General features: G+C 41.2%; 1 protein-coding gene across 2 annotated transcripts in view; it reads left to right on the plus strand.

The window, feature by feature from the left end:
• Positions 1–15,913, plus strand: part of LOC124855333 (SAM and SH3 domain-containing protein 1-like) — an 89,397-nt gene that overhangs the window by 55,862 nt on the left and 17,622 nt on the right. The window contains exons 1-5 of one of the 2 annotated variants that reach the window (XM_047345101.1): positions 6,027–6,099; positions 6,254–6,382; positions 11,783–11,833; positions 12,278–12,327; positions 15,741–15,781. In XM_047345101.1, the coding sequence (XP_047201057.1) occupies positions 6,046–6,099; positions 6,254–6,382; positions 11,783–11,833; positions 12,278–12,327; positions 15,741–15,781 (325 nt within the window). In that variant the 5' untranslated portion in view covers positions 6,027–6,045. Of the gene's footprint in view, positions 1–6,026; positions 6,100–6,253; positions 6,383–11,782; positions 11,834–12,277; positions 12,328–15,740; positions 15,782–15,913 lie in introns of those variants that run through there. The other variant, XM_047345100.1, reaches the window with a different exon arrangement.

The following is a 15,913-nucleotide window of genomic DNA, read 5'->3' on the forward strand; positions in this document are numbered from 1 at the left end:
TCATCCACTTAGAGGAGGTAGTTTATTTGAAGAGTAGATCCGTGAGTCACCCAGTTCCCCGTGGGCTGCAGCTGGAGCGAGTCGAGGGCTCCACCCAGCTGCAACCAGCGTCATATGTGGTTGCAAATTCCCCAACCTCCCCACAGCCAGAGTGTCTTATTTATGCGTATAGGGCTCCCCTCTCCTCCCCTCGCTGCAGGATGAATTGTCCTCCGCTCTCTAAACCGAGTTAAGTTTCCAAACGGAGCCTTTCACTTAAGAGCTGTGGGAGGAATAAAGAGCCACTGCTGGATAGCTGTTGTTGGCAGCCTGTTTGTGGTAAGTGTTTTTTTAATGTTTGCGCTGGAATGCGGTCATTAGGTTTGGTCTGGAGATCATTGAAGAAATTTGAATTCTTCTGACAGCAGGGCTACAGAGCGAGATGGCGTTTGCTCTTTGACCTTTATGTGTGGATTTAAGTCTGTTTAAGTTCATGATCTTACAAGGAAATCCTTTGCCATTTGAGGAACCTTTAAAACATCGTTCAGCTCTCTGGTAAATGCACATCATAATCTGCTACAATATGGTAACTTTATAACTTTGAACCATCTTTGACAAAGGAGGGGATCAAGCAAAACTCAAAGAGTTGGCCTTGCATCTGTCCAGATTTGGCATTCCTTGCATTGTTTTTTTTGTTGTTTTTTTTTGCAAATCTAACTTTAGGTTTAGTCTATCTTGGTATGGTTCACATTCAGTCATTTTTTTAAAAACTGAAACTAGGAACAAAGACTAATATCCTGAAGTAAATGATTTGCTGATACTTTAGACTTTACATATTTAGGCCCCCCAAGGGCAATTCGTTTGCAACGAGTAACAGTAGCAACCATCACACAAGCAATTACACAGACAATGGCAAGACAGGAAGATAAGAGCCAACTCATCCATTTTAGGTACAGGAACAAGGATAGAAGATTTCCGAGTGTTTGCAGAGCTCCTGGGTTTTGTTAAGAAGCAAAGATTATCTGTTAATTACCCTGCATAGTTTTTAAGGACCCAGCCCCCAATACCATCAGGGCCTGGACTTGTCCTCTTTTTGGTCCCTTTAAGCTGTTTAAGCGCAGTGCCCTCACCTCTATGCACATTGATATTTTGGCCTGGTTTCCTGAAGATGGGTCAGATGAGCTGTAACAACACTCACACCTTGGACCTCCAGGGCACGCACATATTTAGTTTCTCTGTGTGAAGCTGAGAAATGTGACACTGCACTCTGCTTTTCAGGCCTCTGTGGTTGAAGTGTCATGCTGCAGCACTGGCCTAAGCACAGATCATTTGTGGACGGAGGTAAAAATAAAAGCGTAGACTGTAAGGAGCAGCTAAAGCTGGAGTTCAAGCCTCGTTGTTTGTTTTCTGTATGTACATCCATCTGTAACGGGGGGTATGCTCTCACAAACCATGTCGAATAAGCACTAAGACTGCTGCGATATCATGTGGCTGTGGTACAAAGGGCTGCTTATCTGAATCAGTGGCAGTTGGGGGCAGAAGAGTGGCTGCAGCCAGGCACAGCTTCTTACTCGCTCTTAGTCTTAGAGGCATAATTTTCAGGCCATTTTAAACCAGGGGGCATGCTGTATACTGCAATGAATGGGTCTCTTTTCTGGGCAGTTGGACCAGTCACAGATTGTCATGACACGAGGCGAGGGAGCCCAGAGTGTCACTTTTCACTACAGAGGACTTGTGTTCTGAGCAGGAACATTTGCATAACGTCAGGGTAAGGCATGGGAGATGCATAATGATGATGATAATCTGTGCAGCGGTTTATGAGCGTAGTAGCTGGTTATTACAGACACAGCATGTATTTGTGTGCTCAGACCTAACTGCACGTGGTGAGGAAAGAGCCTCCTAGGTTTTTGACCTTATTTCTACTTATTTCTACTTTCTCCCTTGTCTTTTTCTCTACATAATTTTTTATGTTGTATGCAGGTCCTTCTCAAAATATTAGCATATTGTGATAAAGTTCATTATTTTCCATAATGTCATGATGAAAATTTAACATTCATATATTTTAGATTCATTGCACACTAACTGAAATATTTCAGGTCTTTTATTGTCTTAATACAGATTATTTTGGCATACAGCTCATGAAAACCCAAAATTCCTATCTCACAAAATTAGCATATCATTAAAAGGGTCTCTAAACGAGCTATGAACCTAATCATCTGAATCAACGAGTTAACTCTAAACACCTGCAAAAGATTCCTGAGGCCTTTAAAACTCCCAGCCTGGTTCATCACTCAAAACCCCAATCATGGGTAAGACTGCCGACCTGACTGCTGTCCAGAAGGCCACTATTGACACCCTCAAGCAAGAGGGTAAGACACAGAAATAAATTTCTGAACGAATAGGCTGTTCCCAGAGTGCTGTATCAAGGCACCTCAGTGGGAAGTCTGTGGGAAGGAAAAAGTGTGGCAGAAAACGCTGCACAACGAGAAGAGGTGACCGGACCCTGAGGAAGATTGTGGAGAAGGGCCGATTCCAGACCTTGGGGGACCTGCGGAAGCAGTGGACTGAGTCTGGAGTAGAAACATCCAGAACCACCGTGCACAGGCGTGTGCAGGAAATGGGCTACAGGTGCCGCATTCCCCAGGTCAAGCCACTTTTGAACCAGAAACAGCGGCAGAAGCGCCTGACCTGGGCTACAGAGAAGCAGCACTGGACTGTTGCTCAGTGGTCCAAAGTACTTTTTTCGGATGAAAGCAAATTCTGCATGTCATTTGGAAATCAAGGTGCCAGAGTCTGGAGGAAGACTGGGGAGAAGGAAATGCCAAAATGCCAGAAGTCCAGTGTCAAGTACCCACAGTCAGTGATGGTCTGGGGTGCCGTGTCAGCTGCTGGTGTTGGTCCACTGTGTTTTATCAAGGGCAGGGTCAATGCAGCTAGCTATCAGGAGATTTTGGAGCACTTCATGCTTCCATCTGCTGAAAAGCTTTATGGAGATGAAGATTTCATTTTTCAGCACGACCTGACACCTGCTCACAGTGCCAAAACCACTGGTAAATGGTTTACTGACCATGGTATCACTGTGCTCGATTGGCCTGCCAACTCTCCTGACCTGAACCCCATAGAGAATCTGTGGGATATTGTGAAGAGAACGTTGAGAGACTCAAGACCCAACACTCTGGATGAGCTAAAGGCCGCTATCGAAGTCTCCTGGGCCTCCATAAGACCTCAGCAGTGCCACAGGCTGATTGCCTCCATGCCACGCCGCATTGAAGCAGTCATTTCTGCAAAAGGATTCCCGACCAAGTATTGAGTGCATAACTGTACATGATTATTTGAAGGTTGATGTTTTTTGTATTAAAAACACTTTTCTTTTATTGGTCGGATGAAATATGCTAATTTTGTGAGATAGGAATTTTGGGTTTTCATGCCAAAATCATCCGTATTAAGACAATAAAAGACCTGAAATATTTCAGTTAGTGTGCAATGAATCTAAAATATATGAATGTTAAATTTTCATCATTACATTATGGAAAATAATGAACTTTATCACAATATGCTAATATTTTGAGAAGGACCTGTAGTTTCTAGAGAAGGAATTTGAATGTTTCAACTCGATCAACTGTGATTAGTGATCATCAGGTCAAATACTAAAAAAAACAGATTTTTGTCCTGTTTATTAAATGCATGAAAACAAGGAACTCCATGTGTTAATGAGTATTAAAAAGAAAATGAAGTATAGAAAAATATTTGTACTTCCAGACCTTCCTTCCTTTCTTGCTACTTACTTACTACCTTGCTTCCTTGTGTCCTTTCTTCCACCCTTCCTTCCTGGTGTACTTCCATTCTTTTTTCTTCTGTCTTTCTTTCTTTCTTTCTTAAGCCCCCCCATTCTAGTAATTTCCTTCTTTGGGCCAGTTTGTAATTATTTGTTCTTCATTCTTTCTGCCTTCTTTCCTTCCTTAATTTTGTCCTTCCTGTTTCTTCCAACATTCCTTTATTTTTCTCCTTCCTTCTTTCCTTCCTTGTTGTTCTTTTTTGTGCCTTCATTTCCTTGTGTCCTACCTTCCTTCCTTGATCTTGCCTTCTTTGTTTGCTTCTGTCAATCATCAAACAAACGGCCAAGTCAACACTGAAATGATTCACCAGAGACAAAATAAACCTTCTTCCACGCTCCAACTGGCAGAAGGGAGTTGAATAAATTGACAGCAGGAACACCAATAATTGTGCCACTGGCGATTTTATTGAAAATATTTTTCCTCAGTAAATAAATGCACCCAAATTAAAGGCAGGATTTTTTTCTATGTCATATTATGTTGCTGCAATAAAAATAGAATTTCATTTTCATTTTTTAAACATTTATCAGTGGCACCAATAAATGTGACCGTCACTGTTATTCCACTCAGTTGGGGACAGCCATTTTAAGCATGAAACCTCTGAATGCTGAAGGACACACAAAGTTATCAACCAAGTATTAAACATGATGGAGAACTTCCCAGCTAAGAGGTTTCTGGCTACTGGGAAATTGATATAGGCAAAGACAGGTAAAGAACAGGAATAAAAATGTAGGAACCAGGACTCATTCGAATGCTTAATTTTGTCTGATGGACATTAAAACACTAACAACAATTCGGATAACCAGGATTATTCACAAAGAATCCTAGGACTAAAAGTAACTCCTAGTGACATCATTCTAAGAAAGATCATCGATTTTTCTTAGAATTTTACCTGGGTAAGACAAACATTATTAAGAAGCACCTTAGACCTTGAGAGAGCTCCTAAAGTGAACAAATGTTAAGAGTAGTGAGGAGGACTTTAGGTGAGCTGGAGGACTGGGGGATCAGTGGACCAAGGACTAAAATCTGATTGTTTTCCCTCTTGTTTATTAAATGCATCAAAATGGAAAACTCCCACTCTTTCAGGTATCTGGTTGATGTTTTACTTGACAGCAACAAATAATTTGTTCCCAAAGGAGTTTCTGCAGAACAACCTTTTCTTTCTAAAAATACATCTGACTTCACACATACAGCTGCATTCTTCAGTTAACTCACGTCTCACTATTGCTGAAAATGTTTTTATGAGGAGCAGTTTGCTTTTTTAATATGACTAATGCGGCTTATAACTTATTTTAGTAAAAACAAAACAGTCCTACAGGGGTTCTCCTGCTTTATAACTTTAGCTTCTTTTCTTTGAACATCATACAATTTATTGGCTAGTGTTTCAGCTGCCCTCTGCACAGCTTTTTCCCACACTGACAGATATCTAAGGACAGCATAGCAGACAGCAGGTGAAAAGTATAAAAACCTAGATTTGTTTAATCGACAATATAAACCTGTCCAGTATTACATTATTTCAAGATGCATTTTGTTGGGGGTGCGACCAACATAAAATTTCCGACAATACATCAAAAAACGTTGTCAGCAGTTCATTTTAATCTTAATTCTGATCTTTTAAAAATACCTTAATTGGGATGGATCCTTGTTGATTTTTGGAGTCCGATAAAACCCAATTGGATAGAAAGAAAATCAGAATTGACAGAAATTGGAAGCAGCAAGACTCCAAATAGAAAACTGGAAATCTGTATCAAGCAGTAAGATGGATATTTTATGGATGGGACTTTTAAAACATGTGATGTTGTAAATACACAACATTAGATTTGATTAAGTTATAGTTTTGGGTTGTCAAAATGAACACTGATATTAACAAAAACTGATAAGAATCGTTCTGGTTTAATTCTGACTTTCTGGTTCATAACACTACAAGATTATAAAATTCTCATGTCGTAAAGACCTGCAAAACTTTGAGTTGTACAATTGAAGGAAGCTGAACTGTAGCTGCATCCATGAGTACGTGTTGTGTCCCAGGACGAAACTGACTGAGTGCCTCCAGTTCTTGTGATTTCCGGTAGACTAACCCGTGCCCTCTTAAGTCAAGTGTCGATGACTTTGAGAGCGGAGTAAGTATCGAAGCTGCGTCACATGGTGCTTCTCCTACCCCCGCAGGGGTCATGTTTGAGGAGGGAAGAGATCACTGAGCAGGAAGATGACACGCTGGCAGTATCACAGCTTGATGCCGCCGAGGGCCTTTGCTCTGCTGGTGCTTTATCTCTCCTGCTTCCTGCTTGTATGTGTTGTCACTAGCATTGCAAATGTTTTAAACAATAGCTTATTGTGACAGTGGCTACTGCTGAGAGGGTTTCCCTGCTGTTCGGGGACATCTCGTTCCTTCTGTATCTCGGGGGGTTTTCTGTTGTGACGTCTGTGTCTATCTCTTGCAGGATGGCTCTGTGGGGAACCTTGATGACCTGGCTCAGGAGTACTCGCAGTACTACAGCACCTCCCTCAGCGACGTGTGCGAAAGGATTGAGGAGCTACGGAAACGCAAATTAGTACAAGAGATGGAGATGGTGAGGAATATTCAACCATTTCTGCAGCTTGTTTTATTACAGCGTAATAAAAGACTTAATTAAATGTTTTTCTCAGTATAAATATACACCCTAAAGCAGAGGTGTGCAGCTTATTATAGACACCAGAAGCCCCAATAACAGGTTTTGTCTATCCAGGGTAGTATTTTCACCTATTAACATACAGTGGATCTGAAAACTGTGCATACTACTGGTAAAAAAAAAGAAGAAAACAAACTGTGAAATTGAATCAAAATAAAACAATTTAAAGCTCTCCACATCTTTAATGAGAATTTATTATGTGCATTTTAAATAACTAAATAAAGGTTAGGGGCTGGAGGGTGGCTTGTCGGGTGGGGGGGGGATCCAGGCGGCGGGCTGGAGGGTGGCGTGGAGAGGTTGCAGGTGTGGGGTGGGGGGCTTGTGTCCTCTTTTTGGATGTATGACCAGTGCCATTTGGACTGGCAGAGCAGTGACAGAGGAACTGAACTGGTTGGTGTTTCTCCCTTGAAAAATGTGGTGTGGTTGTGGGGGCATGGTGGGGGCCGTCGGTTCACAGTGTGTGCCGCCGGCCGGGGACTGCTTGCCAGGTGAGTTTGACCCGTCTCAGTGTGGGGTCAGGGGGTCTGTTGTGAGTATGGTGCTTGGTGGTGTCTGCTCTGTTGCCCTTGTGAGTGGAGGCTGGTGTGTCGTTGCGCGAGGCCCTTGCCATTGCGGCACACTGTGTGGTGGAGTGTGGGATGCGGCAAGGGTGCTTGGAGTGGGGCTGTGTGCAGAGCTGTATGGATGTGTCTTCATCGGCTTTTTGGCGGTGGAGCTCATCTGTGGGGTTGTGCCCCTGTGGGGAGCGGAGTCATGGCATTTGGGTTTGGGGGCATGTGTTCGATATCTGTGTCCTGGTTGGGGGCGGCTCGTCTGAACCAGGTGGACCCCTCTTTTGTTTATGGCCATTCGTTAGAGTTCAAGCAGTGCCGGCACTAGTCCGGACTGTTGCTCGGGCTGTCATCCTGCCTTCACCCCGGAATGAATGGGACCATCTCCTGGGTCCATTGTTGTGTGTCTTTACATTGGATGTGTGGATGTGAGTGTTTTTATGTGTACGCAAGAGGGTGGGAATTTGTGATTTTGACTGTGCGCCTGTTTTTGTGGCAGGTTGGGTCTTGGGCTGCTCTATCTCCTGTGTCAGCTCAGGCCCCCCCATCAAATGTGGGGCTTATTTCCTCCCCACCACAACACTCCCTGCCAGTGGCTGGTGTCTCTGCCCCCTGGTGTATTGGTGGTTCTTGGTCTCTGGGGCTGGGTGCTTTGGTGTGTGTCGGCTCACTCCCAGTGGTTGCTTGTCGGGGCCTGGGCCCCCTGGCTCTGCCAGACCTCTGCTGGGGAGTAATGTGCCCTGGGGTCTCGGGTCTTTGGGTCCATGGTTGGATTTGCTCCAGTGTAGACAGCTGCCGGTGGGGCCTGTGGGCTCATCACTACAGCTCCCTGGGGCTTCTGCACTGTGGTTGCTGGGTGGTTCCCCTGGGGATCTCCTCTGCTCTTCTCTGGGGCGGTTGGAGTTGTCCCGGCTGTGGTCATCCCGGTATTCCCGTGCTCTGGTGGGCCTTTGGATGTTTATGGCTCATATCTCCTCCGTGTCTGTCTCGTGTGCGGGTGGGCTGGTCTGTGGCTCCTCACATTTGCTATTGCATAAATTTATGGAGAAACCTTATATACACAAGCGCGCTCACACATACAACACCCACAGGTGTTTGGATTCAGGTGTTAACAGATACACAGATGTTCTATATTGAGCTGCAGTTACCACTGAATCCATCTTGCATTCATTAGTATTGTGCACTTTTTGGTAACATTGTTGTTGTTATATATGTTTCTGCAGGTTTAGAAGCATTCTTCTGAGGTGTTAATCTGTATTCTCTTCATCCTTCTTTCTCTTCTCTATTTTCTCCTTCTCTCCCTTTTCCTTTTTGTCCCACCTCTCTCTCTTCCTTTTTTTTCCTTTTCGCTTACATCTCCATGTCCATTACACGTGTCCGAAATAATCCCAAAGCAGTTTCTAATAATGTTTTTTTAATATACTGTATATCAAAATTTACTTTTACAAGTGGAGCATTATGGCTAAGACTATAATGCTCCACTTGTGAAAGTAAATCTGTTGGGCTTCTTCTAGGCACTCAGAAGTGCTACTCTGCCATTCTGGACTTTGACTAGGCCATTCCAGTTTTTGTCCGATGAAGCCATTTATCTCTTGATTAGGATGCATGTTTTGAATGATTTTGATGCCAAAACTGAAATCTCTCCTTATCTTTTAAGAAGACACCTTAAGGTTTGGAGTCATCCACCTTATCCTTTGAACTTTGCACTGATAACAATCCAGATGTCCTTTTTGGCCCGGAGGACATAATGTCCATGATTTCCAAAAACATTTTTAAATGTGGACTCATCAGACCACAGCACACCTTTCCACTTTGCATCCATCTCAGATGAACTCAGGCCCAGAGACGCTGGTGGCGTTTCTGGGTGTTGTTGATGAATGGCTTTCGCTTTCCATGGTAGAGTTTTAATTTGAACCTGTAGATGTAGCGATTAACTGTGTTCCTGAGCCCACGTGGTAACATCTGTAACAGAATTAAGTCGGTTTTTAATGCAATGCCTCCTGAGGGGTCAAAGGTTACAGGCAAACGTACTTAAACTTTTTGCTCAAGCAGTTGTTCATAAAATGGCGAACCTCACCCATCCTTGCTGAACAACTGAGCCTTTCAGGGATGCTCCTTTTATACCCAATCATGACATTCGCCTGTTTCCAGTTAACCTGTTCACCTGTAGAATGATCCAAACAGGAGTTTTTGTGGGCATTCCTAAAATTTCCGTGTCTTTTGTTGCCCCTTTTCTAGCTTTTTTGGATTGTGTTGCAAGCATCAAATTCAAAGTTAGTGAATATTTGTGAAATAACAATGAATTTTATCAGTTTTTATATTGACTGAATTGTGTTTGTAGTGTATTCAATTACATATAGGTTCAACAGGGTTTGCAAATTATTCTATTGTGTTTTAATTTATGTTTGACACAATGTCCCAACCTTATTAGAATTGGGGTTGTAGATCAGAACTAGAAGAAGTAATTTTACTGTTTTCCCAGTTTTTTTCCCATTATTGATGACTGTCTTCACTGGCCCTCTGTAAACACTGCTTTGTCTGGTAAACCTCCCCTGACAGATACCTTTATATGGCGAGTTCATGTTCCTTGGTAACCTATCTTCAAACTACAGGTCCTTCTCAAAATATTAGCATATTGTGATAAAGTTAATTATTTTCCATAATGTAATGATGAAAATTTAACATTCATATATTTTAGATTCATTGCACACTAACTGAAATATTTCAGGTCTTTTATTGTCTTAATACGGATGATTTTGGCATACAGCTCATGAAAACCCAAAATTCCTATCTCACAAAATTAGCATATTTCATCCGACCAATAAAAGACAAGTGTTTTTAATACAAAAAACGTCAACCTTCAAATAATCATGTACAGTTATGCACTCAATACTTGGTCGGGAATCCTTTGGCAGAAATGACTGCTTCAATGCGGCGTGGCATGGAGGCAATCAGCCTGTGGCACTACTGAGGTCTTATGGAGGCCCAGGATGCTTCGATAGCGGCCTTTAGCTCATCCAGAGTGTTGGGTCTTGAGTCTCTCAACGTTCTCTTCACAATATCCCACAGATTCTCTATGGGGTTCAGGTCAGGAGAGTTGGCAGGCCAATTGAGCACAGTGATACCATGGTCAGTAAACCATTTACCAGTGGTTTTGGCACTGTGAGCAGGTGCCAGGTCGGGCTGAAAAATGAAATCTTCATCTCCATAAAGCTTTTCAGCAGATGGAAGCATGAAGTGCTCCAAAATCTCCTGATAGCTAGCTGCATTGACCCTGCCCTTGATAAAACACAGTGGACCAACACCAGCAGCTGACACGGCACCCCAGACCATCACTGACTGTGGGTACTTGACACTGGACTTCTGGCATTTTGGCATTTCCTTCTCCCCAGTCTTCCTCCAGACTCTGGCACCTTGATTTCCGAATGACATGCAGAATTTGCTTTCATCTGAAAAAAGTACTTTGAACCACTGAGCAACAGTCCAGTGCTGCTTCTCTGTAGCCCAGGTCAGGCGCTTCTGCCGCTGTTTCTGGTTCAAAAGTGTCTTGACCTGGGGAATGCGGCACCTGTAGCCCATTTCCTGCACACGCCTGTGCACGGTGGCTCTGGATGTTTCTACTCCAGACTCAGTCCACTGCTTCCGCAGGTCCCCCAAGGTCTGGAATCGGCCCTTCTCCACAATCTCAGGGTCCGGTCACCTCTTCTCGTTGTGCAGCGTTTTCTGCCACACTTTTTCCTTCCCACAGACTTCCCACTGAGGTGCCTTGATACAGCACTCTGGGAACAGCCTATTCGTTCAGAAATTTCTTTCTGTGTCTTACCCTCTTGCTTGAGGGTGTCAATAGTGGCCTTCTGGACAGCAGTCAGGTCGGCAGTCTTACCCATGATTGGGGTTTTGAGTGATGAACCAGGCTGGGAGTTTTAAAGGCCTCAGGAATCTTTTGCAGGTGTTTAGAGTTAACTCGTTGATTCAGATGATTAAGTTCATAGCTCGTTTAGAGACCCTTTTAATGATATGCTAATTTTGTGAGATAGGAATTTTGGGTTTTCATGAGCTGTATGACAAAATCATCCGTAATAAGACAATAAAAGACCTGAAATATTTCAGTTAGTGTGCAATGAATCTAAAATATATGAATGTTAAATTTTCATCATTACATTATGGAAAATAATGAACTTTATCACAATATGCTAATATTTTGAGAAGGACCTGTATAGTTTTAGTTAAATGATAGAAAGGAACACATACCAACCCAAAAAGAAAATCCTGTTGGATTTCAGCACGTTAATCAGATTCACTAGAACCGTTGAAACTGTTGACTGGTGTTAACTAAAGAAAATAATTGGATTGAAAGATGGATCAAAAGTATTACTTTAAGAGTGTGCACCTTTTATGAAACAAGGTTATTCCAAGGTTTTTGTTTCTATAAATTGTTCACCTGAAATGTTTTAATTTTATTGTTTCACTATACATAAGTCACACTAAAGGTGGAGAAAGGACAAAAACTTGGCCATTTCACTTTTTATTTCTTCTGTCAACCAAGAAGAAATGATGTTTTTCCTCACCATACGTGTCGATGTAAAACAAAAAGCTTCAAAAGTGCCTGTCAAGGCTCAGATGTAATTAAACAGCCGTTTATGTAACACCCTGAAAATGTTGACTGGCCATTTCCACCAGATGAACATTATGCCAAGCGTTTCATTATGATGAAACTGTAATTTACTCCTCGTCTTCCACTGTGTTTCAGGGAAAGGTTGACTCAGCGGCCACATCACCACACCTCCGCTCTCAGATCCAGGTGAGTGTCCGGCTTGCAGCGTGTCAGACCCCAGGAGGAGGCTGCTTCCTGTTCTCTGTGTCAGCAGACAGGCTTGATATGAGGCTGAGAGGGTGCTTAGTCATGATTATCGCAGAGTAAAGCAATGTGAGAAGCCACAAAGTAACATCCGACCAACTGGTGATGCAGAAAAGTGTCCTTGACACAGGGCTTTTGCATTGTTACAGGTGCTAAAATAAGGTGGAATGGGAGATATTTGATTTAAGAGATTTTATTGCTGCTTAGAAGTACAGCGCATGTACCAGCTGGTGATTGCTGCTGGTTCATACAACACAGTATGAAGCATACACTAGTTGTATTACCTCTGGATGCCCTTAAATTCCCCTGATCCAGGGAAGATTTTTAACTATAAATGTGTGTAGCACCTAATATACAATGTTATTCCATTGATCCTCATCTCTTTAGGAATCTCTTGGACTCAGCAGTAGGACATCGACTCCAGAGACTGAGAAAAGGTAAAAACAAAAATGATAATAACAAACAATTGTTCTGTCAGTGAAGGGTGGTTCAGATATAGAATATAGAGTTTTGATCTACTTCTTCAGGCTGAGTCCTGATTAGCCTGCATTATCTCCATCACCCCTGTGACCACGTGCGTTTCCTCCACTTCCTGGTGACCCACCAGTCACACTTATAAAGCATTTCTGTGTAACCTCCACACTTCCTTCCTTCCCTGCATTGTCTCTTTCGAAGGGTTTTATGGATTACTCATATTTGGTCATTAGAAAGCTGATTCAGATAAATAAAAAAACGATAAAGGTGATGATTAATGCCAAAGCAGCATGATTAATGGATTAGGATTGTTTAAAAGAAAAAGCAGTACCCCAAAGTCCATTCAATATTCGTTTTTAGACATTTTATCTTATCTATCAATAGATCTGTCTCTTGATATGGTTATAAGAAACATAAGTATGTGTTTATGTTACTCAAGTTTCACATTCACTCAGAAGAAACTCATACTGCCCCCTAGTGGATTGAAAGCATATTTTTTGCAAAGCATGTATTGGCTTCCAAAAACCTTTATGACTCAAATATATTCAATTTTCCACACTGTTTGTATTTGTATTTTTTCTTTTCTTTCTCCTAAGATCCCAAAATTACTGTAAAAATCTATTTAATTCACAAAAAAAATTTTTTTTACCTGTATAATAAATAGTCTGAAACTATTTCCTGTTAAATGTGTCACATAGTTGACATTTTAGCAGTCACAAACAGCTAGGCAAGATAATTAGATCTCCTTCCCTAAACTGTAAAAATCTTCAATGCATTTATTTTGATGCTAATAAAACATTTACTCTGTTTACATGTAATCATGTGCTTCAGAGCCTAAAAACTGCTTTTTTTGGAACAGAGATCATGAATGTTGTAAAATATTATATGTTATTGCATAATATCTCATATCATGCAAATAAAGCAGCCTTTTATCAAGTAAATATTTGTACTTTTACCTTTCAAACTGCATGATATCTGAAAAATTAAAACAACGCTAGAATTCTCAAAAACAGAAACAAAGATGTACCAAGAAATCGCCGGATGACTGGAATCGGGGCATTTTAAGTCGAACTGGCTCTTACTGGCCTCAAACATCCTGGCCTAAACAATCCGATCTGTTTTTTGATCAGCAATAACAGCATAACTAAGCACTAACAGGCCACACTGATAACAATCCTCTACAGTGTGGAAGCTGTTACTGTGGAAACAAGACTCATATTTACAGTTAATCCCAACGTTATTCATACCCCTGGCAGATATAGGTTTAAAGTGTTCGCTTACCAACATCTTTCTTCTGATTGGAAGTAATGTTGATGTTTTAGAGCGGCCGAGCCAGAGTCCCGACTTGAATCTGATTAAGAATCTGAGTGGGGAGGTAAAAATAAGGGTTATGCCCTGGAGGCCTTCCAACCTCAAAGACTTGGAGCTCATCACCAAAGATAAAATATCATAATACCAACTGAACCATGCAACAAGCTGGGTTTAATTGCTGTAATACCAATAAAGATGTTTTCTTTGATTATTAAGAAGTATACATAATTTGGTATGCTGTTTTTTTTAAGAAAATGTAAATGAAAAACCAGATTCATAATTTTTCATAAGTAAAGCTCTTTTTACATTGTTTCTTTATTATTTGAGAGATGCCTGTCTAACTTCCAGTCAGAAACAAACCTTTTGATTGAATTAAAAACCTTTGAAATGTAACTGAACGGATGTGTGCTGGTTATTCAGGTTGCAGAAAAGCAAGAATATCTGAAAGCAGATAACGGGAAGGCTGAAGAGAGTATTGCAAAGTTGCTATGTTTTATCCTTCTGACTTTGGACATGTTGCAGCCTTCTGGAAATTGTAGTTTTAAGGCAATGATCTATGTTCTCTGGAGAATACACAAACTGTTGTTTTGGTAATGCTAGCCACACTAACCACGCTAATCGCTAATATAAAATGGTCTTAATGTCAACTGTCTGATCATGTTGTCGCTTCTATATTTGACTCCTGTTTTATAATGAGTGCTCTTTCTGACACGCACAGTGTGACGTCGCCTGGGCCCCTAATTAAAATAACTGACTGCTCATGGCAGGAAGGCCAGAAAAAAATATACTGAATGCTGTTTTAAAAGTTTCCTATGTTATAGTTGTTAATGGCAAACTGAACCTGGCTAAAGCCAGTATCAAAGCTTTGGAGATTAGAAAGGAGCCAGAAAACTCTGATAAGTGCATCTTTAATTAGAATGTACCTTGGGTAGCAAAACCTGTTAATAGCTTGATGTTGTTTTTATATTTGAAGTTGTATTAAATACAGCTATTATAATATGTTATATATAGTAAACAAAGATATAATTTAAGGCTGTTCAATATTCGAAATTGAATAATTGTGATATAGTTGTTACTTGCTGTAACAAAATATTGGTTGTGATTAATTCATGTGGTTCTCTGTTTTATTTTTTTCATCTTCATAATTTCTCCACCATTTCATGTGAATGTCACAGTTTATGGAGTGAAATCTATATCAAGTTGGGCATCAAGGGCAGTGAAAGTCAGTGCAACTGGCCACATTTATTATTTGCATGCAGAGCATTATTGCACGTCCCTTGAAATGTAACAACCTACCAAATATTATATCCAAGCAGTCCCTAGTGATTGCAAATATGCAAACCATGACACTGCAATGACAACTTCAATATATTAAGCATCTATAACAGTTTAATATAATAATGCATCATGATATAAATCTATATTGCTTTTTAGTAAAAGATAGTTGATTATTGCATTATCTTGTAGTTGCGTAATATATTCCAGCCATGTCTCTGCAGAATTATTTACCACAAAGCAGGGCTCTGATCTGTTTGCAGACAAATGCTCTGAAACAACACAGTCAACAGAAGTCTAATCAGGGAGGGACTATGAGGCCAACAGTCATGCACAACAAACACCCCAGAGACAGACAGACAGAGAGGGAGTGCAAAAGTGTGCGGGGAATGCAGAGGCCACGCTGGTGATGCTACTGCTGCCACAAAACCCCAACTAGACGAGAAAAAGCCTCTATTGTTCCAGCGATGGCCGCAGAGCTCTGACCTCTGTTCATCAGCAGAGAGCAGCCTGTCTGTTTCATCTGTTTTCACCAATTTGATTTGCCTACACCATCCTGCTGTTGTCATGAGGCACAGTGCGCCTTTGTGATTCCTTTTTTTTTCTGTATGTTTGTTTTTGTGAATCTGACAAGAGTTGAGAAGATAGAAACTTGATATGGGGAAATGGTGAAAGAGCAGTGAGAATGAAGAGAATATTTTTGGATCGGAGGTACTGTTCTGTCCATGGGGTTTGAATTTACCTTTAAACAATTGGAGGGTAAATATGTATCGTATTTATTTGTTTGAAGGTTTCCTGTGCACAAATCCAGCTCAGATGATGGATCAGGAGGTAAGACTAACTTTTACTGGAGTTCTAATATTTCCCTGATCTGACCTGAATGATGACTGGCTATAATTTGTTGCAGCAGTGACATTTAGGGGGGAATTATTTTCAATACTAATATCTAACTGTAAAATAATT

Source organism: Girardinichthys multiradiatus, chromosome 19, assembly GCF_021462225.1.
Source record: "Girardinichthys multiradiatus isolate DD_20200921_A chromosome 19, DD_fGirMul_XY1, whole genome shotgun sequence".
Lineage (NCBI taxonomy): Eukaryota > Metazoa > Chordata > Actinopteri > Cyprinodontiformes > Goodeidae > Girardinichthys > Girardinichthys multiradiatus.